The sequence below is a fragment of the Pogonomyrmex barbatus genome, unplaced genomic scaffold (genome assembly GCF_055798465.1).
Source record: "Pogonomyrmex barbatus isolate J1 unplaced genomic scaffold, ASM5579846v1 scaffold20, whole genome shotgun sequence".
NCBI classification, from domain to species: Eukaryota; Metazoa; Arthropoda; class Insecta; order Hymenoptera; family Formicidae; genus Pogonomyrmex; species Pogonomyrmex barbatus.
The window spans coordinates 636,370-660,867 of record NW_028297117.1 but is presented as its reverse complement, the minus strand read 5'-3'; the positions used below and the strand labels follow the sequence as shown (position 1 = coordinate 660,867).

At 28.4% G+C, this 24,498-nt stretch overlaps 2 protein-coding genes, 2 long non-coding RNA genes and 1 pseudogene across 6 annotated transcripts in view; 2 read left to right on the top strand and 3 right to left on the bottom strand.

Moving 5' to 3' along the window:
• Window positions 1-12,160, top strand: part of LOC112552243 (uncharacterized) — a 167,106-nt gene extending 154,946 nt beyond the window's left edge. The window contains exons 3-4 of one of the 2 annotated variants that reach the window (XR_016139429.1): window positions 10,319-11,578; window positions 11,883-12,160. This is a non-coding gene — a long non-coding RNA (uncharacterized LOC112552243). Of the gene's footprint in view, window positions 1-10,318 lie in introns of both variants that reach the window. The other variant, XR_016139428.1, reaches the window with a different exon arrangement.
• The window catches only part of alpha-Man-Ia (alpha-Mannosidase class I a), a 557,932-nt gene that overhangs the window by 250,443 nt on the left and 282,991 nt on the right, over window positions 1-24,498 (bottom strand). Inside the window, exons 3-4 of one of the 2 annotated variants that reach the window (XM_089077689.1) lie at window positions 23,668-24,106; window positions 15,608-15,823 (exon numbers count right to left, since the gene is read on the bottom strand). In XM_089077689.1, the coding sequence (XP_088933815.1) occupies window positions 15,608-15,823; window positions 23,668-24,033 (582 nt within the window). In that variant the 5' untranslated portion in view covers window positions 24,034-24,106. The remainder of the gene's footprint in view (window positions 1-15,607; window positions 15,824-23,667; window positions 24,107-24,498) is intronic. The other variant, XM_089077688.1, reaches the window with a different exon arrangement.
• LOC112552245 (uncharacterized) lies at window positions 64-5,049 on the bottom strand (annotated as a pseudogene).
• Window positions 5,868-10,240, bottom strand: LOC112552247 (uncharacterized). The gene is made up of 9 exons (XM_089077704.1): window positions 8,467-10,240; window positions 8,095-8,214; window positions 7,644-7,761; window positions 7,065-7,326; window positions 6,872-6,988; window positions 6,487-6,577; window positions 6,242-6,384; window positions 6,024-6,156; window positions 5,868-5,921 (listed from the first exon to the last, which is right to left on the bottom strand). The coding sequence occupies exons 1-9, from the start codon at window positions 8,617-8,619 to the stop codon at window positions 5,868-5,870; spliced, it is 1,191 nt and encodes a 396-aa protein (XP_088933830.1). The 5' UTR covers window positions 8,620-10,240.
• On the top strand, window positions 14,713-22,816 carry LOC148936518 (uncharacterized). The gene is made up of 2 exons (XR_016139426.1): window positions 14,713-14,944; window positions 22,470-22,816. It is a non-coding gene; the product is annotated as an uncharacterized LOC148936518 (long non-coding RNA).

Here is a 24,498-nt window from a genome sequence, read left to right as displayed (position 1 = left end):
TTACTGTGAAATAGCAGTAAATAATGTAATAACATAAATTAGTATTAGTTAAATCGCTCCTACTTTTCTTTTTTACTTCGTAAAGTACACTACAAATTCTCTTATGTCTGTAATAGGTGTAAGAGAGCATAACGTGAGACATGATATTTTATTAGTTGATTATTATATTTTCTTTGCTTACAATTTGTATAGCAGTAATGTAACTTATAAGCAGAATACTTTCAATATTTGCTTTGTATTATTCAGTCTTTTGTTACATATAATAGTGATATAGATAGTGATGTAGATATTTCGGATGCTGATTCCTATATGAAAACAATTCTTTTATCAATTAAAAAAATATTGGTTTAATATAGCAAGAGTAAAAAGTTAAATGCTGTAATAGTTACTGTTAACGATTTTTATTAATTATAATAACACATTTTTCTTTTAAATCTTCTTCTAAATAATTGGATATTATATAATTTTATGTATCAAATGCAATTTGACATTATATTATTAAAATTAAAATTCTATTTACAACAGTTTATAACAAAAAGTATGAATTTCTAATTGTCGTTATCGATATTAGTAATCTTTTTATACTCATTGCATTTTATTATTCTTCTTTGTTGAATAATTGTGAAATTATTTTTATTGCATTCATTATCAGCCACTCTGTAACTATACATTATTCACATATAAATTAAAATATTTATTAAGGCAGTTTCTATCGATACTAAAAATAAATTTTTTAAACCATATAGAAAATAAAATAAAATGATGTACATTTTGTATAACAAATGTTATTACTTTATTATACAAATATATTAAAAATATAAACTTAAATATAGTATAAAAAATGAAGTGAATGATATAACTTTAAATTTAATAATTATTAAAAATAGTAATGTGTAGTATAGATATTTATTGTATGAATTTGTAACTTAATAATTATAACTTTTAAACTATTAATTATTTTTATTATATAAATGTAAAAGATTAGAAATATTATTTTATTATTTAACTATGTAAAGGAATTTCTATTAATATAATAGATCACGAAATATTTATTATATTGATTTTATTACTTATATCTTTGATTCGATCTTTTGATATATATCAAGTAGCTACTTACTCATTAGATGGTTTTATGATGATTACATTGTCGTAATTATATTACATTAATTATATATCGAATATATAACCATACAATAATATAATGACATACTAATAAGCTAAAACAAAAACTTTTTTTTATACTCTTGCTTTTCTTCCATTTTATTTCGTAAAATTGTATTTTATTAATTTTCCTAAATACATTTCTGATTTTTAAAAAATATTTTCTATTCTAATTCAATATATGTTATAATTATATATGTTATAATTTTTGTTTTAATATAATAATTGAATAGAAAATGAATTTTGTCGAAAAAGTAACAAAATTTAGTTAGATATATAAATAATTCATGCTACATATTTATTGACAATGTGTGTGTGTGTGTGTGTGTGTGTGTGTGTGTGTGTGTGTGTGTGTGTGTGTGTGTGTGTAACATTACCGTAGCAAAACTTTCAAATGCAACAAATAAATTATCGACAATCATCTTACTGTTTTTCACACTCTGTCATAATGCTATGAGTAATAATTTCTGAACATATAATGGTGCTGTATACCATTGCGTGCTATATCTATTTATTAATATAAATAGAAATTATTACAAAGATTTAAAATCAATTTCGTAGCTTGGATATTTTATATTTGTAATGTGTAAAATATATTTGGGCGGAATAAAAATTAACAGTTATTTTGACTTTACACTTACATTTGTTGAAAAAGATATTCACTATGATCAATAATATCTTGTCCAAAATAGTTCATATAAAATACGAAACACAAATGAGCATATACAAATAAACCGGTCGCAATAACTTCAAATATATTGTGGGTCACAACTGCCTGTAAAAGCTGCCATATCTCGATATATAATATCATCATGCCATTTCTTCTATATTTTAATATTATTTTAAAATTATCATTCACGCGAAACATATTAACGCTTAGCGATACCACACCGAATGCACACAGAATAAGATAAGATATAGAAAACTTCGATTGCATATTGTCGAGAAATCTCGAAAAGATAAAACAATCTATGTTATATTAATTTATGTTACACGTAAATTAATGTCATTATTTAATGATATATGAATTAAATATAATTAGTATACACAGCGTCGAAAGTCTAGTAGTCGAGTTTTTCATAAACAATGCAATTTAAAAAAAAAATCATTTTAAAAATTATAAGATTTCGAAGATTTCGCTACATGATTATAATATTAATTCATTTACAGATAGAACCACTGTCGAGATCTTTTTTACAATTTTTTTATAGCCATTTTTTAAAATAGAACCATATTTTTTTGTTACGTAATATAATTCTTCTCGCTATACTGGATATAAAAATATTAACATACAAATGTCAAAAAATTAATATATATTATAAGATCTTATATTTTATTTTGACATATTTTGATATATATAAAATATTTTTTGATAACCGTATTTTAATACTTTTATGCATAGAATAATGAAAAAAATCGATTGATATAGAGAAAGAATGTAATTATCTTTAAAAAAAAGTATGTATTTGCATATTGCTAATTTCATAATCTTTTTAAAAGCAACTTATACATCAACTATTACTATTATCTTCTTTATACCAATTGATTTGTTTTTCACTATTTTATGTATAAAGATTAAGATATAATTATCAAACAATGAACAATTTACAAGATATTTTATATTTTATATCAAAATGTCCATCTATAGATAAATCAATATCATAATCATTGTGGCTCCCTCGAAATATTATAACTTATCTGAAATTTTTTTTCAAAATTGTTTATTCGACTAGATCCAGATTTTTAGTTAGACTTTATATATGACTCTATTACATTTAAAAAATATTATCAAAACTATTTTATTTTTTTTATATAAATCAACAAATCAATATTCATCAATATTAACAATTAATATTAGTAGATTCAAACATTTCAAAGTATATCAAGTACTCACTCTAAACAATGTTGATGGGTGCTAAAAGCACTTAATAACTTAGTGTAAAATCTGGGTTTAGTTTTTGAGGGTATTGTTTTTGATATATCAAATGCACATGTTAAACGATAACTGTAAATATAATTATATTATCCTATATTATCGATATAAAAAATATATGTTAATCAATTCAATTATTCGATATATTTTCCACTTTCAAAACAGTAATGTTTATAATTAAGAGATGTAGTAGCATCTCGCGCTAAATATAATGTCTGTTGAGATTTAAATCATAAAAAAATTAAACACAGGCTAGAGAATTATTTTACCTGATAAGATTGAATAATCCACAGGCGTGCTGTATAAATATCATAGTCATAATTTCTGTTGCTACAAATATCGTCATACCCAAAAAAGCGGATATCATTAATACGAATGAAATTAAATAGAAATGTTTTTCTTGATCAAAAAAGCATTCTATCTGTATTGGTGACATTGGTATTGGTAACATTGAGAACATCTGGCACAAATATTATTAAAAGAAAGAGTCCCTGGATAAACAATGTCTCTGGATAAACAATTGCTGAAAATATTCAAATTCAACAGACAATATGTAAATAAATTATTAACATTTGCATGTATATGAGATAATCTATTTTTAGGAATTTCTAATAGATTCTGTTTTTATTTAAAACTTTATTTATTTTATCTAAATCTTTTTTTGCTTTTTAATAAAGTCCAAATTCTATAAAAATGTATGGAACAAAAACCGTATTCTATTTTACTTACATCCGGAAAAGATCGTATAAAATCTTGTTTTATGCTTAGATGCATATTTTCGAATTATTTCTAGCTCGTCCGCGGTTTTTATTAAATTCCAATCATATTGAATTTGATCAAACAAATTTTTCACCTACGATTAAGAATAATTAAATGAATAATTAAAAGTAATTACATAGAATCGTTTTTGATCAATTTCTTAAGATTAAAACAACTTACATGGTCGGAATTAATAACACTATATTGTATTTTAGAACATAAATTATACAAAGAATATTAAACGAGAAAACGTCAATGAACAGCGACGTATTATATTCATGCGTAATAAATGTTGTCAACAGAAATAGAATTGTTATATAAATTAAGTATATAATTTCATTCTATCATTACATATCAAACATTCTATATCAAATATTCTATGTTCTATTCTAAATATTCAAATATTCTAAATCAGACATTAATGTAACATATATGATCTAAGTGCGTTTTTTATGATATTTTTTTTACATATACATAATCTTCAATTCTATACGTAACGTGTAGTTTTGAAGAAGGAACATGAATTTCGAAATATGCCATAATTTTCAATAAAGAATTTCAAACTAATTAATATATAATTAATATTTTTGTAATTTAAAGACTATTTTATGACATAAGTAATTCAATATAATTTTGTATAATTTACATTTTAAATAGTCTACATATTTTTTAAATTAACTTGAAAAGTATATATTTGTGATCAATAATAGAATATTTTTTATTAAATAATATAAATAAAAAAATTTTAGGTTTTGTTATTTTGCTTTATCTACACGTAAAACACATATATAAGTTTCATTCTTATTCTTATTTTTTTCATTATTTTTAAACTGGATTGTATTTTCACTTTCACTTCTTATATAAATGTTTATTGCACTGTCACTCACAAAAATATATGTGTATATGGATATATGTGATGTGTAAATGTATATGAATGTTCACGGTGTATCGAATTTGGGTCGATTCGCTAAGCACAAATAATTACGAATCAGTCATTCCTGCAAGAACAATAGAATATACGTTCGGTACAATGATCAGAAGCACCTGTAATAGGATGCCCTGAGTGAGAATGAAGGACACACAAAGCATTCGAATGACTCGACATTTTGGCTTTTCGTAAGGCCATAGACCGATCGACTCCATTAGATCGAGTCGAGTGATTCCATAGTACTCATTGAGGAAATCCATTGCGATTGCCTTTGCAGATTTGCAAAGATTACTATTCTACCATTCTAATACTATTCTACTATCATCGAAATATTTCAGTAGCTGTTACAAATCTATTATATCAATTTTCCGCATTATGAGGGTGTATTGCCATGATTTTGTGCACGCAGAGATTACGCAGTATCATTATCCTACTATCATCAGAATATTTTAGTAGCTATTATTGCATCCACTTTCTACGTCGTAATGATGATAATATATGCTATTACGAAGAATCCGATATCAAAAGAACAATTTATAAATTAACTTACTACCAGATGATCTTTGATCGGACGAGTCATTCGACTATCATGCACCGTAAATTACTAAGAGATTGCAACATAAAACAACTAAATTGCATGTTTAACTATTGGTCTTTTTCAGAGCAGAATAGCAGCAGAATTTTTACGCACGCGCGATGCCAAGAAATTTCTTACGCTCATCGTATAGCAAATTATTGTGTGATAGTTTCTCTTCCGGATGACTTGCAAGTATATTATGATATCTACAAACTAGAAAAGATATGTATAAAACTATTATCTTTGAAGTTGGTTGTGATGAACTGAAAAGTGTATATAAAAGAAGAATATTAATACACATGAAAGATATTTAAGTGTCATGTTCATGAAGGAATACCAAGTAAAAAAAGATATTTAAATATATTAAAAATATATTAAAAATATATTTTGTTATAATAAATGATAGTAAAAAATTTCGCGTATCATGCTGAAGTAAATTTTATTTAGCGTGATAGCATACAAGTATAAAAAAAATATTATAGATAATCATAGCCATTTTGCCATATAAATCATGTCCGTGTGGAATAAAGTAGCATAGAGTATGATAGCGACATATTTATAAGCTGTAATGAAATTTATTCATCATTTACGTTAAATATAATATAGTCTATATACATTTAAGATATTTATTACTTTTATATATTTACTTATAATGAAATGATTACCGTAGCAAATCCTTCTAATGAGAATACAAATATACTGCCAACATTAAAACAGATAGTCTTTGAAGATCTGTGTAGTATAAATAATATGTCTTTTTTAATATGTGTAGATACCATGTACCACTGTACATTGTAACTGTAAACATAAATAATTAAGTCTCTACAGATAACAAAGATTTTATCTGACTCAAAATGGATGGAATTATGCATTTCACACTTACGTTTGTTCAAAAACGTCAATACTATTGTCTATAAGGTCTTGACCGACGTTATTAACCCAAAGCATATAACATATATGAGCACAGACAAACAAACCAAAGCAGATTGCTTGATCTGTATATTTTAACTCAACCGCCTTTAAGAACTGAGATGCAGCAAAAAGCTTAATAATTGAGAATTTATAATTCTCAATAATTAAAAAGAGAAATTATTATAAATTCTTATTAATATTGCAAATCCTACTCACTTCAAATAAATTAATGCTCAAAGAAGCTACTCCAAATACACATAAAATAAAATAAGAAAGAGAGAAAGTGGAGCACAAATATTCGATAAACCTTGAATAAAAAGATATATATTCATAATGTATGTGCATATCGTACGTGTGTAAATTTACGTAATAATTACATATGTAAATTTTTTGTATATAAAAAATTTATAGATATTTAATGTACGTGTGTATTCTATAAATATATACTTGTATTATATGTTTCTATTATATACTTAAATTATATAAATTATATAAATTAATATATACGATTTTCCTACGGAAACATGGATTCTAATTAATCTATATATAGTATATGCCTATTTTAAATATAATTTAATCATACATTATAATTAATACATACTCTAAAGATCGTCTGTGAAGCTTGATAGCCTCAGACAATTTAGTACAAATAATGCACTTTATTTTTGATGTATTTATTTGTTGTATGCGATTGTCAAATGCATTCAAAATGCGATAGCTAAAGTAATATTATAATTGCATAATTTAAAATAATTAAAAAATGAGATAATAATAGAATATTAAATAACTAATACCTGGTAACTTTTAATAATCCGCAAGCGTGTTGTACACATATCATATATAAAGTTTCAGCAGTTAAAAATACGGTTACACTTAAAAAAGAAATTACTGAAAAATTTAGAACAATAAAACGGAAATATTTTTCCTGGTCAAAGAAGGTTTCGATTGCAATCGGCAGTTGATGTTGCCGAGACTCATTCAATGGTGCCACAATATCGAGAATATCCGGTACGAAGAACAATACAACGAAAACCATGATACCCAAATATACAAGGACTAAAACCAATAAATGATAATAATATAATTATTTATTATTGATAATAATATAATTATTTATTATTATATAACTGATAAATTATCATATACTAAAATAGTGGATTAAAAAAATATTAATTATTGATTGTTTTAATAAATAATTAACATAACTTTTATCTAATATTTTTGCAAAACTTTATAAAAGTAAATTATTCTAAGGCTATTGTGATAATATTGCGAAACATAATAATAGCAAGATATAATATATTTATTAATTACAAATAAAAATAACAATAAATATTTATAACTTCTCAAAATATAAATATTCTAGTTCTTACATCCTGCAAGAATAGTATATAATCTTCCTTTATTTGCGTATTTCTGAATTATTTCTATTTCCTCAGCATCATTTAAAGCATGCCAATCATATAGAACATGCTCTAAAAGATACTTTACCTGTTAATTAAATATCATAATTGTTTGCAATAATTAATTTTATTGTTAGTGTATAATTGTATACTACTAATCTATTTAAATAAAAGATAATATTGTGACAACAAAGATTCAAAACATATCACTGACAATACTGACGATAATTTATATATACAAGATATTGCAAAAGACGATCAAAAATCAATTAAATATTAATTTATATTTATATTTAAATAATGAAACTATTACAATATATATTTTATTAGTAATAATAATAATAATAATAATAATAATAATAATAATAATAACCACTGTTAACCACTTTTTGTTTTGTTATTATAAAAAATTTTAACTCACTTCTTCTGATTTGAAGTATAGCGTATTATATTTCATAGTACAGAGGATAACAATGAAAGAAAAAGAAAATACTTTTATAAGAAGATCTCTACTGTATTCACTCGTAGTAAAGCTCATCAACTGAAAGTAATTATTAAATATTCCATTAATGATCATTTCTATATTATCTTAAATCCTGTATAAATATTTAATGATAATAAATACATAATAAATACATGATAATAAATATAAATATGTTATTTAATACAATAAAATTATATTTGTAAACAATTCTTTAACAAAAATCATTAAAGAATATGAAAATTAAATAACTTAAATAAATCTTATAAGGATTATAATCTTATATAAATATATTTATCACGAAAAATGTACCTGCGCAATTATAGCTATTGTCAAGAAAGACAATATTAAAAACATTTTAATTCTTCTGAATATTAGTTTTTGATAAGGCCATAAACCAATTAAAGACATGAGAAGGCGATTAAGATTAAAATAATGACTTTCAAACAAATTTATTTTGTACATCAGAAATATATAAGTATAAAATAAAAAATTCCCCACTTTCTACCTTTCTTTAGTAAATATTATCAAACTCCTTTTTTTTTCTAGTTTGTTGATTCTTGATATACTGTTATCTAAGATAATGTTACTCTCCAATATCTTTTAAATTAAGAAATTTTCTGCGTTTCCACGAGAAAAGTAAATAGCGTATAGATCAATTTCCTTAATGGGTTTCTTAACTTCGCATAAAAAAAATAGCGAAATAAAGTGAAACTTAAGGAAATTATACATAATGACAATGCATCATCGTCATATTATCGGTAGAAATAAAAGGAAATATATTCTTAAAAAATAATTTCTTTCCTTCTTGTTCGCGCAGACGTAGTAACAAACCATCCTTGCAGTTTATTGAATAAGAGTGTCATTCATAGTTGAACAGTCGGTCAATATATATAGTGTCAGTTGTTAGTTTTTCTCAAGAAATTGATTCTTTAAACAATACATCCATAGATTATCTTATTTTCAATAAGTAAACATTGATTAAGATATTGGATAACATGTTATTTAATAAAAATATTTATATTATTTGGAAATTCAAGTCGCGCAATCTACAAGTCTACAAATCTAGAATATAATATACATTATAAGATAAATTATTACATGTTTGTACGCAAAACAAGTTATATATTATGCATAATTAATGAATTATTCTTGTAATGAATTATTCTTGTAATACATTATAGAAATATTTTCAATATAATATCTTCTTTATAATATTCGCAGATACGCTATTAAAATTATTTCTAATTTAAAGAATTATTATTTCACAAAGTATTTAAAAAACTTATTACATTTTTTTGAATATACATCTCGGATATTTTCTCTGAAATATATATAACGTCAAATAAACACCTTACGTAATGTAAAATTGGAATCTGTATCGTATTGGAATCTCTATCGTAGCAAATATATATTTTCTTAATTATGAAATAAATATAATTTAAATTAAAATAGAATCAATCAAAATATATTTTAAAAATAAAAATTTACACAATTCAGAGGAAAATAATATTTTTGAAAGACCATTTAAAATATTCAGTTATTTATATATTACTTGAAACATATAATTATATATGTATAACTATATTATAATTTTAGCTTATATATTGAGAAAGCATATACATGTATCCACTTGTTGAAACATTTACACAAATGACATTATGAAGAATGCAACTGTAAAAAATATGGACAAAATTCTTGAAGATGCTATGTTTCCTCCAATGCTTTTTACTACATTTTTATAACTCACAAATACAGTCTTCTTTGCTAGTAAATGTTCTCAACTATTTATCCTGTAAAATGCATCTATGCAACAGCACACACATCATAAAAGAAGATTCCATAAAACATATTCAAAAAATGTCATATAATATATTATGACCAAGTTAAAAAGTATTGCATTTTTTATTCCTAAAATACTTAAATTTCAATAGTGTATTCCATTTATTTTATTATAAGTTTTTATTTTTAAAAAATTATAGTTTTGTAAGCAATATATCGATATATATTTAACAAAATATATTTAATAGTTAATTTATATTTAATGTGATGTTATGATAACATGATAAATCTCTTTCAAAGCTTAAATTATTATAAAATATTATAATATTATTATAAAATAACAATTATTTACAAATATAATCCAAATTTAATGATTTTTTAGAGCGACTGTGGAATATCTCCGAAACATCGTATGCTCATATATTTAGAAGTGTGCGCATAATAGAGCGCACACAAGGCGATATGGGGATCGACATTTTGGATGTATGTATGTATGTCTCTTCGTTGTGCATCATAGCTGATGCATAGTGCTGTTAGACGGGGCCTGGCATAACGTGTGCAATACGTGCATCTCGCATATCTCAGCGTGCATCCTTCCTTCCGTTCCACCCTCCGAGAGTTAGGCTACATACCTACCACGTGCAACTTACTCAATATCGACGAATAACGGGGATTATATGTCGATATATCGATTTACATGTACCACGATTGGCAAACGAAACGTTCATTTCTTCCAAATGGCTACATCAACATCGATTGGCATCACCAAACGAACACAAAATGTTAACTACAAATCGACTTATGGCTCATATCAAAATGAATAAAAAGATGCATACAAAATTAAACATGAATTAAACATGTAAGTAACAATGATAAAGTATTGCATGTGTTATATACGTAAGTGCATATTACGCATATTTGTATCTTTCAAATATTATTATAAATTATATTAATAATGTAATGTTTAACTTCCATTTTTATTTCTATTTTATTTATATTATATCGCGATTATTTCATTTTTTATGTATAGATGTTATAAAATTTTTGTGTATGTAATTATTTGCAAGAAGATTTTGTTGTCTATAATATATATAATAATTGTCAATAATATTAATTTTTTCAATTGAAAGCAAAGAATTGCGATTGTATTTGGTTCTTTGCAAATTCAATAAAAATGATCTTCTCAAGAAATCACAAAATTCTTAAAAAAGGCAATATATAGATTTTATTAAATTCACAGACTGTTTGATCATAGCAAAACCGGTTATGAATAAATATCAATGATGTAAAAAAAAGTAGCAATAGTTGAAAAGTATAATTTTCGAAAAAGAAAGGAATCACTGAGAGAGTAGATATATTAAAATTAATATTGGAACAATAATACTTTAACAAATATATATTATTTGTATCTTTCTATTTATGTAAAATTTTAATAAAATATATTTTTTTTCAGAAAAAATTTTTAATATTATTTAATCAAAAATTATTATTTATTAATTCCAAAAATTGGATATTGTTTCTGATTGTCAGATTAATAAGGAAATAATATCAAGAAATATGATGGTTTCAATAACAAAGGAAATATATCAAGCATACACGAGATAAACTTCTCTAAATCAAATTTTATGCAAATAGATTGCTTGTAAGATATTTGACATTGTCTTTATATAGATAAACAGATATAAATATTGTGCTATAAAAGATAACAGTAATAAATAAAAAAATTAGTTTTATAATTTCAATATTTTCATATTTTTTTACACTTTTATACTTTTATACTTTTTAAATTTGTTATATTACTATTATAACAATTGATTTAGAATTAGTCTATTTGACTTCCAAAATAAACAGTAACGACTTAGCGAAGGATCCCAACACAATTATAATATAAAAATACATATGATATACATTTAGTATTTTATTCAATTCTTTCTGATTTTTTGCAGAAAAGATTTACATGTGACTGTCACTAACAAGCGGCTTTTAGTTAAATACCTTTTCTCTGTAGAGACTACAAAACAAAATCGTAGTATACTTTTTTTAGATAACAATTCCAACATGACAAAATTAAAAATTACACTTGTGCTGCGGATATACAAACATAGAGAAGCCTGCGGTGAAAAAAATGTTTTCATATTGTACCAAAAACAAAAGTGTAAGTTTATGTATATTGAACTAAATACAAATTGTGTAACTTTATACAGTAAACATCGATTATATTAAAGGCTTAAAGCATTACTTATATCAATTTCATGTGTTTTAAAAGTAAAGCAATAAACTATTTTAACGCATAAAATACAGAAATATTCTGAAACTATTTTTTTTTACTGTTGCTTTTATTGATACTGAATAATTTTTTGTAAAAGAAATATATAACATCTCGAGCTAATAGCAACATGATCGCTGCGTTATTATGCGGTATATTTCATCATTTTTTTTCTTTGATTTGAGTATATATATTAACGCGAAATGGCAATGTGTTAGATATGTGGTGGTCAGTACATTATCTTACATTCCCTTCCCTATACGTGCATCCTCAATGTATAATATGCGATGCGTGTCTTCTTTTATACTTGAAGCGGTTAGGCCCCTTTGGATGCAACTTCCTTCCCAAATTTATCGCCTGTCCGAATCGCGGACAAGTCCATATAACCCGTTCATGATTTCAGTTCCCATCTAGCCCGTGCAAACCCCGCGTGCCGGCCGCACAGTTTTCATTCTTGTATAAATCTCATTGCAGGCAATATATATATATTGCACGATATTTCTTTAGCGTGCTTGCTCACATCGACCATTGGAATTTATCTCGCTCACCAGACGCGAATAACCGAGATGAATGATCGTTGTTGTGCCGCCTTTTAATTTCATATTCTTATTATATTTATTGATACCGCAAGAGATACAAAATGTTCTTGAATTATCTTTATTCTTTTCAATTTCAGATGTTCAATCATGATAACAATTTTGGGACAATTCTGTATATACAATAAAATTTATTAATATTCGAGTGCAAAATCTAATTTTACTTCTGAACATTTATATAAATTTATATTTATGAATATTTTTATTCACAAAAATAAATGTTGATTATTTAATGTCTATAAATATTATTTAATAATCTTATTAAATTACGTGCAATATTAAAAGTTTAAAAAAATATGTAAAAAAATAAGTATACAAATATTTATAATGTAAGAGATTAATTCATTTGTGATAAGTCTTTTGGTTAATATCTTTTAAATCATTGTGTGTGTGTGTGTGTGTGTGTGTGTGTGTGTGTGTGTGTGTGTGTGTGTGTGTGTGTGTGTGTGTGTGTGTGTGTGTTTTCTGTATATACATACGTACGTGTGTAAGTAGATAAATACAAATAAGTAAATTATAGAAGAATAAGAATCGTGTAATCGTATCTAATGTACCTTGACATAACTTTGCATTTCTTGTGGGCAAAACGATACGAGAGAGGAAAGAGTTTCAGAAACAGTCGCGAAACAATAGGCATAACTTCTAACACAGTTGACACGCCGGTTACCGCAAGCCGAAAGCAGCTAATACAGCAAGTTATCCACTTAGAAATCCAACGGAACATTGTGAGAGAAGAGTTCGCGGGGTTGGAGGGGGCAGAAGGCTGTTACCAACTTGGGATAAACCAGACTAAGTTTCCTGGCTCGGTACTTATGAAACTGCCACGCGAAAATGTTCAAGTTTATTCTTCCCGTACGCACTGACAGTGAAATACCACAGGTATCGATTTATATATAACAATTAAGTTAATTACCGCTCAGATATGTTGTTTATCAAAACTCCTTTGAAGACATATCTTTAAAAATTATCACTTTTCATATTTTTATAGCAACAATGTTTAACAAAATAAACATATGTACTTACAAAAATTAAGAAATAAAATAATTATTTGTAAATAATAACATAATATATTCCATTTAGCTATTCATATTTATACATAATTGTACTTGTATATAATTAACAATTTGTAACAATTACAAAAAATACATATAGATTTTATTTTGCATTTTAATGTCTCGAGATTGTGTTCATTGATCAATGTTCTACATTTTACTTTTTATAGATAAAAAAACATATATGATTAAATAGTGTAAAAATAATGAAAGACGAATTTAATTTCTATTAATTGTTTTTAATTCATTGTATTACTATAACTGGTCAGATGGTGTCAAAACTTAACAAAATTTAACGTGAGATTTCAGCTTATAAAATTTTAATTCGCAAAAATATTTACAAGATTATATATTGTTAAATAATTCTTAAGCTTTATCATATGACGCATGAGAAGAGAATATTTGATATCATAATGAAATATTTTATGTCAGAACTTTAAGCTGACAATTTGTGCTTTACAAAATGGTCCGTTGTGATATTTTATCGAGAAAATACTGGAAAATGCTGGATTTAGTCAGGGATTTGAGATTCGTCCTGTTCTCTAAAGATAAGATTTTTGTTTTCCATCAAGATCATGGCACATCCATACAGCAACAAAGTGAACGTTTGCGATTTTTGAAGGATTATATAAAATTTCGTAGAAATTAGTTAAAAAATTTCTTGTTTCTTTCTCTTCCTTCTTTTCAACACCACCTTCTTATTTTATTTACTTATATCGCGATTAAAATTTTTTTATTATTTAGGAAAACAATAATATTAAAAGAACTCTTTAATTTCAAAATTTTTCCAAGATATAAAAAAATACTTATATAATTAAACTTTCGTCTCGAGATGTCCATAAAATAATATTGTTCAATCTCTTTATTACATTTTATCTATAGGTCGCGCGCTAGGAGAAAATCGAAAGGTGTCTTCGACATCTCGTCAGAACGGGACCTTCTTCAAGCAAACACATTTCCGGCATATTCTATAACGCAAAAGTAAAGGAAGTGATGGTACGAAGGAGAAATAGTGTATGCAGACGCGGGCCTATATCAAAAGTTCACTTCCGTTGGGGTCCGCGAAAAAGGAGACGATGACATGGCTGCGTCAGGTAAGTTGACTCACGACGAAATTGGTTTCGACGCGTGTCGGTGAATGTCTCTCGAACTTTCATCGTGATACCTTCACTTAGATAGACATGTACTTTCACTGTACTTTCGCAGTTATGGAATAGAATAATAGATGGCATTACACTCGACAAACAGAATCTTAGGTGTCTAATAATTTTTTATTTTAAAATTTTTTATTTTATTTTTAAGAGAGAAAAGATATTAATTTCTCTTAATGAAAGTATCAAAAGCTATTTTATAATTTTATAAGAGAAGAGAAATTTATGAAAAAGATATACACAGCATAGTTAAATCCTCTCGTAATCAATGTCAGCAAAATCTCATAGGAGATCATCATAAATCTCATAGGATGATAAAATGTTTTAAATTAAAATTTATTAAAACTAATGTGTTTAACTAAATTTGCAACATATATTATGAGTTTTAAAAATACATTTTCATTTATCAATATATGAGAGAGATAAAAAAAAATAAATCATTTCTTCAATTTCTAAGGTACCCATAGCTCAATTATTTTTGTTTTTCATTTTAATAACTTTTTCATCGCTTCAACTACACAATAGTGTAATTTTGTTAAATATTTGAAGATTATCTCGCTAATAAGAAATATATAAATATTAAGTATAATTGAAAATATTACTCACGATATCGAAGTCCAGATTCTCGGCGATCCAATCGCGTCCTTGTTTAAACTCATCATGGAGACCCATGATATAAAGAGTGTCAAGTCCATCGACGATAGTAGCGCCCATATTTGAGGCCCCGAAGATACTGGCACTGTGACCTCTCTTCGAGATTGGTCTTAATTCGTTTTTCCCCCATGCATACCGCACGTAATTGTCCCAACCATGCTTCATCATCTGTATTAAAATAAAAAATGCAAAGAATTAATGTAAATTTTGCATTTTAAAAGTGAAAACATTTATATTTTACAATTACGTAAAATAAATGTCTATTGTCCATTATACAGCTGCTATGATAAATCAGCATCTTTTGTTTGCATTCTATTTTTTTCCGCAAATAAATTTAAGTTTTTTTAAAGATTTAACATCAGATATAGACAGCATTTTAAAACTTAATTGCTAATAATATAGGTACATCAAATAAAAATTAATGTCTCAGAAAATCAACAACCCTACTACTGAATAACTCTATCATGAATATGTGTAGTCGAAATATCGAAGATATCAAACTTCGGACGCCCCAAGTAATCTATTCTGTGTAATAATAAATAAATATTTTGTCAGACCTGTCCGTTCATTGACCATTATTTCTGTTGTCTCTTGATTTTGGGAGCAATTTGCAAGACACCCGCGGTCATGGCCGTTTCATCACGTTTTTATGACGGCATAATTTAGGGGCAATATAATATCGAAAAGACCTGGCCAATGGCATTACCAGAAATTCTCCTTTTTTTTTCTTTTTCACTCTTTTTCGGCTGCGGTTATGATAAAATAATAGCGGAAATTAAAGTGCACAAAGAATCGTGAGATGACAGTAGAAGAGAAATGCATGTCATGTTTACAATTGCCTGCATTCTGGACAACCTTCAAATGTGAATCAGATTTGCTTATTGTGACTTTTCGTAACTTTCACCTTAAGTAGACATATGTTTGCGTTATTATTTTAAAGTAATCTAATAAAAATGTGTTAATATAATCCTAGATTAATACGAAATTCTCGAGTTTTGGATTATCAAAAGGGTGTAATAAATTCACAATAACCGCGCGAAGAATCGTTGAGATGTGGGATGTCGCAGTAAAGACGTGAAATTCCATGGAGCTCGAAAGATGGCAGTGTCGCGTTATTACGTCGGCTTAGAAAGCGGGTTGGCGATGCAGAAAATTGCAGAGGACGATCGCACGGGTTGACGGCGGCATCGCGTCGTTCAACGCCTTCCACCATTATCCATGTAATCGTGGATAATTTGTTCCGTAGAAACCGCGTCGAATGCACAGCACATGTTGGACCCGTAGCCGGTAATCTGGTTAACATCCATGTTAGGATTAAACCATTAGCCTCGGTGTCGGTCGACGGATCGAAAGGGAACAGTGAAGAGCGATGTGAAAGAGAAGAGGACGCAAGGTGGACAAGGAGAAGGCAAAACCTTGTGTCGGACGTGTGGCTTCGTTCAATTATTCTCCCTTTGTTACGTCACTTCCGTAGAAACCGGATTCTCTCCCCGACTTGTCCGGAAGACCAAGTTTCTTTTTTCGCTTTTGCAATCCAAGAGTAATTCATTAAAACCATTTAATGTGGTTAAGCAGTAAGCACCGACTCGGAAAAAGTGCTGCCCTGGTCGCGCGAAATACGCGCGCGAAGTGTCTATTTTAATTAACAGTAAAATTATGCAAAATAGATATTTATTTATTTATTTATATTTAAAAAGTTTAGAAATAGAAGAAACGAAATTGTACTCAATAAATGGAAATAAAGTAACTAAAATGATTATATCGATAAAATTTGATATCTTTTTTTAGTTTTTATAATGTAAGATAGATATATATATACACAGGATGTGTAACTTGATCGTATTTCGAGATCATCAATTTTTTTTTAGCATATTTTCATTAACATGGTAATGCAGTTTAAAAAAAAAAAAAACCAAATTCAATCATCTAGGATAAAGTGACTCTACAATGACGTCAAAAATTTTGACATATAATTTTCACAAAAGTGCAGGAATTTATTGTCAAACTCGTATGTATCGTAAATCTGGCTTTAATTAATTCAACGGATAAATTTATTATTTTACGCGCATTACTCACGCGCAGACAAACCGCGGCAGGTTGGGGCATCGCAGACGATATGAATTCTGTAGAGCACCCATGGGAGCTCTCTCGCGTTTTGAGAGAGAGAAAATATCCTTTCAAATTGCCTGCGCTCCATGCATTTCCATTAATAAACAAAATGCACGCTGGAAGGGAGGAAAAGCAACGGTGCAGCTTCGGCGAAAAGGGACAGGGGGAGGAGGAGCAGGAAGCGAGGGGTTGTGGGGGAGGGAGGAGGGGGGGGCGATGCTCCGTCAGACGATTGAGTATGCATGGTACACAAACAAAGCAAAAGCTTTGGATACTCCAGGGGAGATGCACACAAATGCACAGCACGGCGCTGGCTCTGCGTATGCGCGGGTGTATTGCCGATACTGGGCACGTATAAGTGTACTTAACCGTGGCGCTTTTATTTCCTCTCTTTATTTCCCGCGGTTTTCAATTTACGTTATTTATTGCCCTCCACGACCGTCCCAGTCGTCCCGCCGCGTCGGCGTCCCACCGTGATTTTGTGAAAGCACCCCAAACCCTCTGGCTCTGTCAACATACTCACATATCCGCTCGCGCGCATATATGTATGTATGTATGTATGTATGTATGTATGTATGTATGTATGTGTATATCACGCGCGTGCTTTCTGGAACCAACACCATGAGATGCTCCCCCGATATATACGCGATATTCTTTTTTACCTGCGGTACAGTGAGCTTGTACGAGGGTCAACGTCATGAAGCCTTTTAAAAACGTTTCGCGCACGTCATAAAAATCTAACTGTACCTGTACAACATTGCACGGTGAGAAGCGAACGCATTTTACGCATTGCACCTTTGAGGAAAGATCAATTGAAAAAAAATCTTAATAATCTTAATAAAAGGAAAAGATCAGATAGATAGATAATAAGAAAAAAAGAAGAGAAATACATAAAATGATAAAGAAATTAAATAGCGAAAGAAGGATCCTTTCTGATTTGAATTCCAATGAATTTAGTATATATAGGTATATCTAACTATTAAGTATAGTAATACAAATACATCATCTTCTGTATCTTTTAATATTAGACAATGCGTCAAAGTCAGCGAGAGAGTACACCCCGAGGGCCGCCAATTAGTGTTAATTGCGTCATCCCCCCAGCACGCGAGCTGGGGGGATAGTTTAATGTTAATTTGCGCATGCTGGCGGGGAGCGACCCCGCCAGCCACATTAGTTCTAGTGCCCACAAGGCGGGGGGGGCCATTGTCCCCCGCCAATATAGTATCTTAATTCTGCGCGCGGCCTAGCCGCTTTTTCTCTGTATTTACCCCGGAGGGTGTGATGCCCTCCGGGGAACATTATTTAAAATAAAGTGTATATATAGGTATATCTAACTATTAAGTATAGTAATACAAATACATCATCTTCTGTATCTTTTAATATTAGACAATGCGTCAAAGTCAGCGCTTATAACCGTAGACTAATATGCTTAATTGTAATACTCGGTCACTTTAACCGATTTCATTTGAACGCAATGAGTAAGATTTATACGTATCTCCGCGGTTAAATTGTGTGCACAATCTACAATTATAAAAGTTCAGCTCGTGCAGATATATCGCAATCAGGCAAGTTGAGAACGGAAATTAAAAATTTATATAGCAATCACTTTTTACGCATACGAGCGTTTATCAAACTAATAAATTCTTGTACCGAATTCATTATCGTCGGAAATTTTCCTGATCCTCTCGTTATTTCATTATACGTTTATCACGTATATTTAAAGTCCCGCGAATATGCACCTCTAACGCAAAGGTACTACTGTATAATTGAAACCAAGCGCACAGTAGAAAGAAATGTAAATGCATATTCATGCAACGTGTTGCATGCACCTCGAGTTGGTTGAGGAGCGTGAGAGCAAACTACACCATGAGAACCGCTACGTAAAGGATGTCGTAGGAAATTCTACTCATCTCGGGTGCCTCTTGACACGTATACAACTTAACTCGATGCAACGAGTTTAGGTACGAACGGCTCGAGATATGCATGTGTCCAGCTTCCAAAAGGGTTGACATGGTAGGAAGTAGATGTGAAGATCACGCGAGAGATAAAGAGAGAAAGACAGAAAGACAGAGAGAAAGGGAAACGAGGGAAAATGAAATGACAGAAGAGACCCGAAATCCTACAGCCATGACGTTGACTCGTGACCCTTTAGTGTGGCTTAGAGTAATTACAGCTTTGTTTATTATTATTGTTAGGTGAGCCGCGCATTGTACAAGAGCTTTCAAACCAACGCGAATTAATCTTTGCTAAGTGGAGCCAATGTGGAACTGGCATTCCCATCTCTCTTCCCTCGCGCCATTCTGCAAGATCCGCGGATGAAAGGTAGCTTCAGAAGAGCCTGCATCTTCGTTCTCTCACCTCCTCGTCCTGCTTCACAAACTCCATACTTCTATCATTATCCTATCCAGCCTTCCTTAACTAGCATCTTTCATTAAAGGAAGCCGTCACCATTGTGCCCAACTTGTACGACTCGATAGACAATGCAACTTTGTCGGACTCCAGCAGCTGCCGTTCACGCCGCTTGCTCTTGGATCCTCCCATGAAATTTCCAGACCTCCAAGTGCTAATTCGCGAGGAAGAGAACATATTCTACAGACGCTATCGTAACGAAGCACCTGGAGCTCTGGAACGCCAAAGGCTGTTATCGATGGTGTTAATATTACGATATCGACTGTTTGTATTAAGTAATCATGTGATGTGATGTAATTGAAAATCTGATATTCTTATTATACATTAGTACAAATTTGTGAGCCGGTAATGAGATCCAAAATGTTAAAAAATCTGTTTTACCAAAAGTGAAAGAAATTTTACAAAAGTTGAAAAAAAAGTGCAATGATATTTTTATATAATAATCGTATTAGTAAAATTAGTATTATATTAAAAGAAGATATTTCTTTTCTTTCATAAACTTAAAATATATATTTTTTTGTATCTGATATATTGATACTTCCAATCTTGTAATATTCCTTCACTTTATATTATCCGTTTCATATTATTATAAAAGAGTTACCAAAATTTCCCGTTGAAATACAAATAACATAAAAGCGATAATTTCTAAAATTGTCTGAAATAAATTAAATAGAATTAAATAAATTATAAATATAAATAGATAAAAATGAAAAATAAAAATAACCCATTAAAATTTGAAGACGTCTTCAAATCCCATTTAATTTCTCACGATATCATATAATTAATTCAGTAAAATGTTCATTTTTCTTAAAATATCTCATGGTCAATGAGAACAGCGATTACTTTAAGTTCGACAGAGTGAAAATTTAATATCTGATATGCGCGATTAAACGAAGTGGAGAAACGCTTTAAACGTGCGAGCATGAAAAATGCGTGAGCGTTTTAATCAGCGTCGGCTCCATGGCATAATAATGGGTCACGCCTACTGCATTAGCTCAGCTAAAAACAATTAGCCTGATGACTACCCACGTTTCTCTGTTCGGAATTATTCAAGAATCGCGACGCAGCAATTTCCCTCGTTTCCTCTGAAATCACTAGTCGTGACATTGTCAACGAGATTGTGCTATGGAATTTAGTGCCATCACATTTCTCGATTACAATAAAAAGAAACAAGTATCCATGAGATAAATCCGAAACATAAAAATAATCGATTTAAATTAAAGTACATTAGCATATCAACATCTATTGCGTTAGTTTTCTTGTTTCACTTCAAATTTAGTTGTATTCTAGTAAAAAGAAAAAATAATAACAGACAAGGTATAGTATAATTATAAAGTTTCTCAAAATATTTATAAAAAATAAACTCATATTCACATAAAAGATATTCTTTTAATAAGAATTTAGATTAAAAATTCAAATACTTTGACAATTCATTACTATATTCTCTTTCTTTTCTTCTCGCTCTTCACACATATACTATATACTATATAATTATTCTCGTATGTATAAATGAAAATAAATGTTAAATAAAAATATTTTCGCGCTATTAATATATTTAACATCTAAATTCAAATTATACATAAATCTTATGTCATCAACTTTATAATTAGGATAAAATCATCATTTTAGCTTGTAAATTGTATGCAATTATTGTTTCCTACAAATTTCCTACAAATAATTAATTTTTTCTTTATGAGAAAAACAATTAAACGATTATTGTAAGATAGAGCACTAACATTAATTAAAATGTGATATTTTATTTTATACGTTATGTTAATTCTGGTAAATCGCTTTGTTTGACACGATCGCCTTCAAATAATGCACAATAATTTACAAATAATTCGAATGGATATTATTAAAGTATATAGTTCATTTCTTTACTGTATAGAAACTTTTATAAAATGACAACTGCGTAACAATAAAAATGATTGCTTTTATAATTGCTTCTTTCTCTTAAGTAGAAATTAAAAATCAACAAGTTATTTAATTCAATAAAATGTATCAATTTATTTTAATAATATTTAATAATATTTAATAATATTACTTTGAAATCATTAACATACTGTCCATTTTATAAACGTAATACCTCCATATAATTTCCTTTTTAAGCAAAAATTCAATAATAAAAATTGGCTAGCAAGAAAAGATATTTAATTTCTATATTATTTTGTTTAATTTCACATTTTCTAAAATATCATTAAAAAATTGAACATAAAATATCGATGACATTAAAAAAGCATATTAAATTATAAAATACGAATATGTCAATATTAATCATTTTCTCATTTGTTTTCAGATGAAAAAATGGAATGTCTATTTCATGATGCTGAATATAATCAAGTTAATTAACCTGCCCAGTGGAATACGATTGTTTCCTTCGACAAGCATCTGTTTGTCATATGTTACTGCGAAAGACAAGAGTCGATTAAACTCTAAATTGAGATGGCTGTTGAATCAACTTAGTCATACTATGGAACATGACACATTCGTGCGCTAGTCAATCCAGTTTGACACTTCACCAGACAGTTATCTGTCATTCTTGTTTTTTTTTTTGTTTTTTTTAACTGTCGGTTGCTCAGAAGTTAATTGATTGATTCCATTTCTGGAACTAACTTGATATGTTGCGAATGGTTAATCTCACTACCGAAAAATAGAATTTTGCATAACAAACATGTTTTCTTGCTTCGTTATTCATGTACCTTTTCTAAAATTGGAAATTAAAATTGAAAATTGATTTTTTTGCAAAATTAATTATATTATAATCTTGTAAAAATATAAATTTATATACATTAAGAAAAGTTTTAGAACTCTATTTCTTAAACAAATTTCTTTATCTGAAAATCATATTAAGAGTTAATTATAATACTGATTAAATTGTAAATTTTAGAGCAACGTATTTGAATATTTTATCAATCGTTTATATCTCATTTTAACAAATTATATTTTATTAATATTATTAATTTCTGCTTACCAAAATATTCCCATTTGGTTTTCTATATCCTATTTTTTTCTATCCATGATCTACTAATCCAAACGCGAATATTGATATGACAGGACGAACAAAGAGCCCGTCGGTTTTCTCTTACAAACCTCTTTAATTTCCGCCTTTTCTGTGATGCCGCAATGACGAACGATGCAGCAGCGGTAAAAACCACTATGAATAAAATGAATTTTCGGAAAATCTAGGTCTGAATATGCGTTTTAAATATAGGAAAAATGGATATTTTATTTTACACCATACATTTTTCAAAGTAAATAAAACGTAAAAGGTTGAATTAATTTTTAAATGTAATAATATATAAAAAAAATATATATATATATATATATATATATATATATATAATTAAGATAATAATATAATTAAATATAAATATTTAAAATTAAATTAAGAATAATATCGTGAAGCTTACCTCTTCGCTTAGCTCCTTTAGTGGAACGTCATCTTGTCTTTTATTAAGTTTAATATGCAAAATAAAAATATGATGCAAGCTTACCTCTTTAACCTTTTCGCGGCGTTGATTCGTCACGTCATCCAAAGGTGGATTAGGTGGTCTAATAAGGTAAACGCCAGGAACAAACGCGGCTGGCGCTTCAACCACCGAAGGCTCGAATTGCCTATGCCTGATTTCTAAACGACGATCTTTATCTTTATCTCTATCCTCATTTTCAGGTTCATCTTGCCCAGGAACCACGTTGTCTTGTACCCAGGCCGGATTCACCTGTTCGTTGCGTTCTTCCGGCACGACACCTCGATCGACGACATTCGCGAGGTCGCGTCGTGTTACAAATGTTCCGGTTAGAAGAAGAATTAGGATCACGGACAGCAGTCCGCTGATCGCTAATCTTTGCATAAGCCTCATGTTGTCCAGACACTTGCTGCAGCTTGACCAGCCGCCTGGAGTCTCGGACTGGATTGCGCTCGTATTGACAGAGCTATGAAGAGAATGTGAAAGATTCTTTGTCAAATGTACTAATAATTTTTACGAGCTTTCTGATGTAACAGCAATCGGCAATTATATGAAAGCCGCAAAATGTTTGTGTACAAGTTTTATATTCGTTTGCGTATCAATTTAATTATTTTATCTTTTAGACTTAAATACTGACTATTTTGAAGAATATTTATTTATGACGTTGACGTGTAATTCTGTGATTTAACTAAATTTTTGCAATTATTTTAGAGATTAGATAAAGTTATATAATTATTTTCAAATAAAATAATTTAAAATTATAATTGAAATGAAGATTAGAAAAAGATAAAAGATAAATTCTTAAGATAAGTTCTTCATAAATTTTCACATTTATAATAAATAATATTTTTATTAATA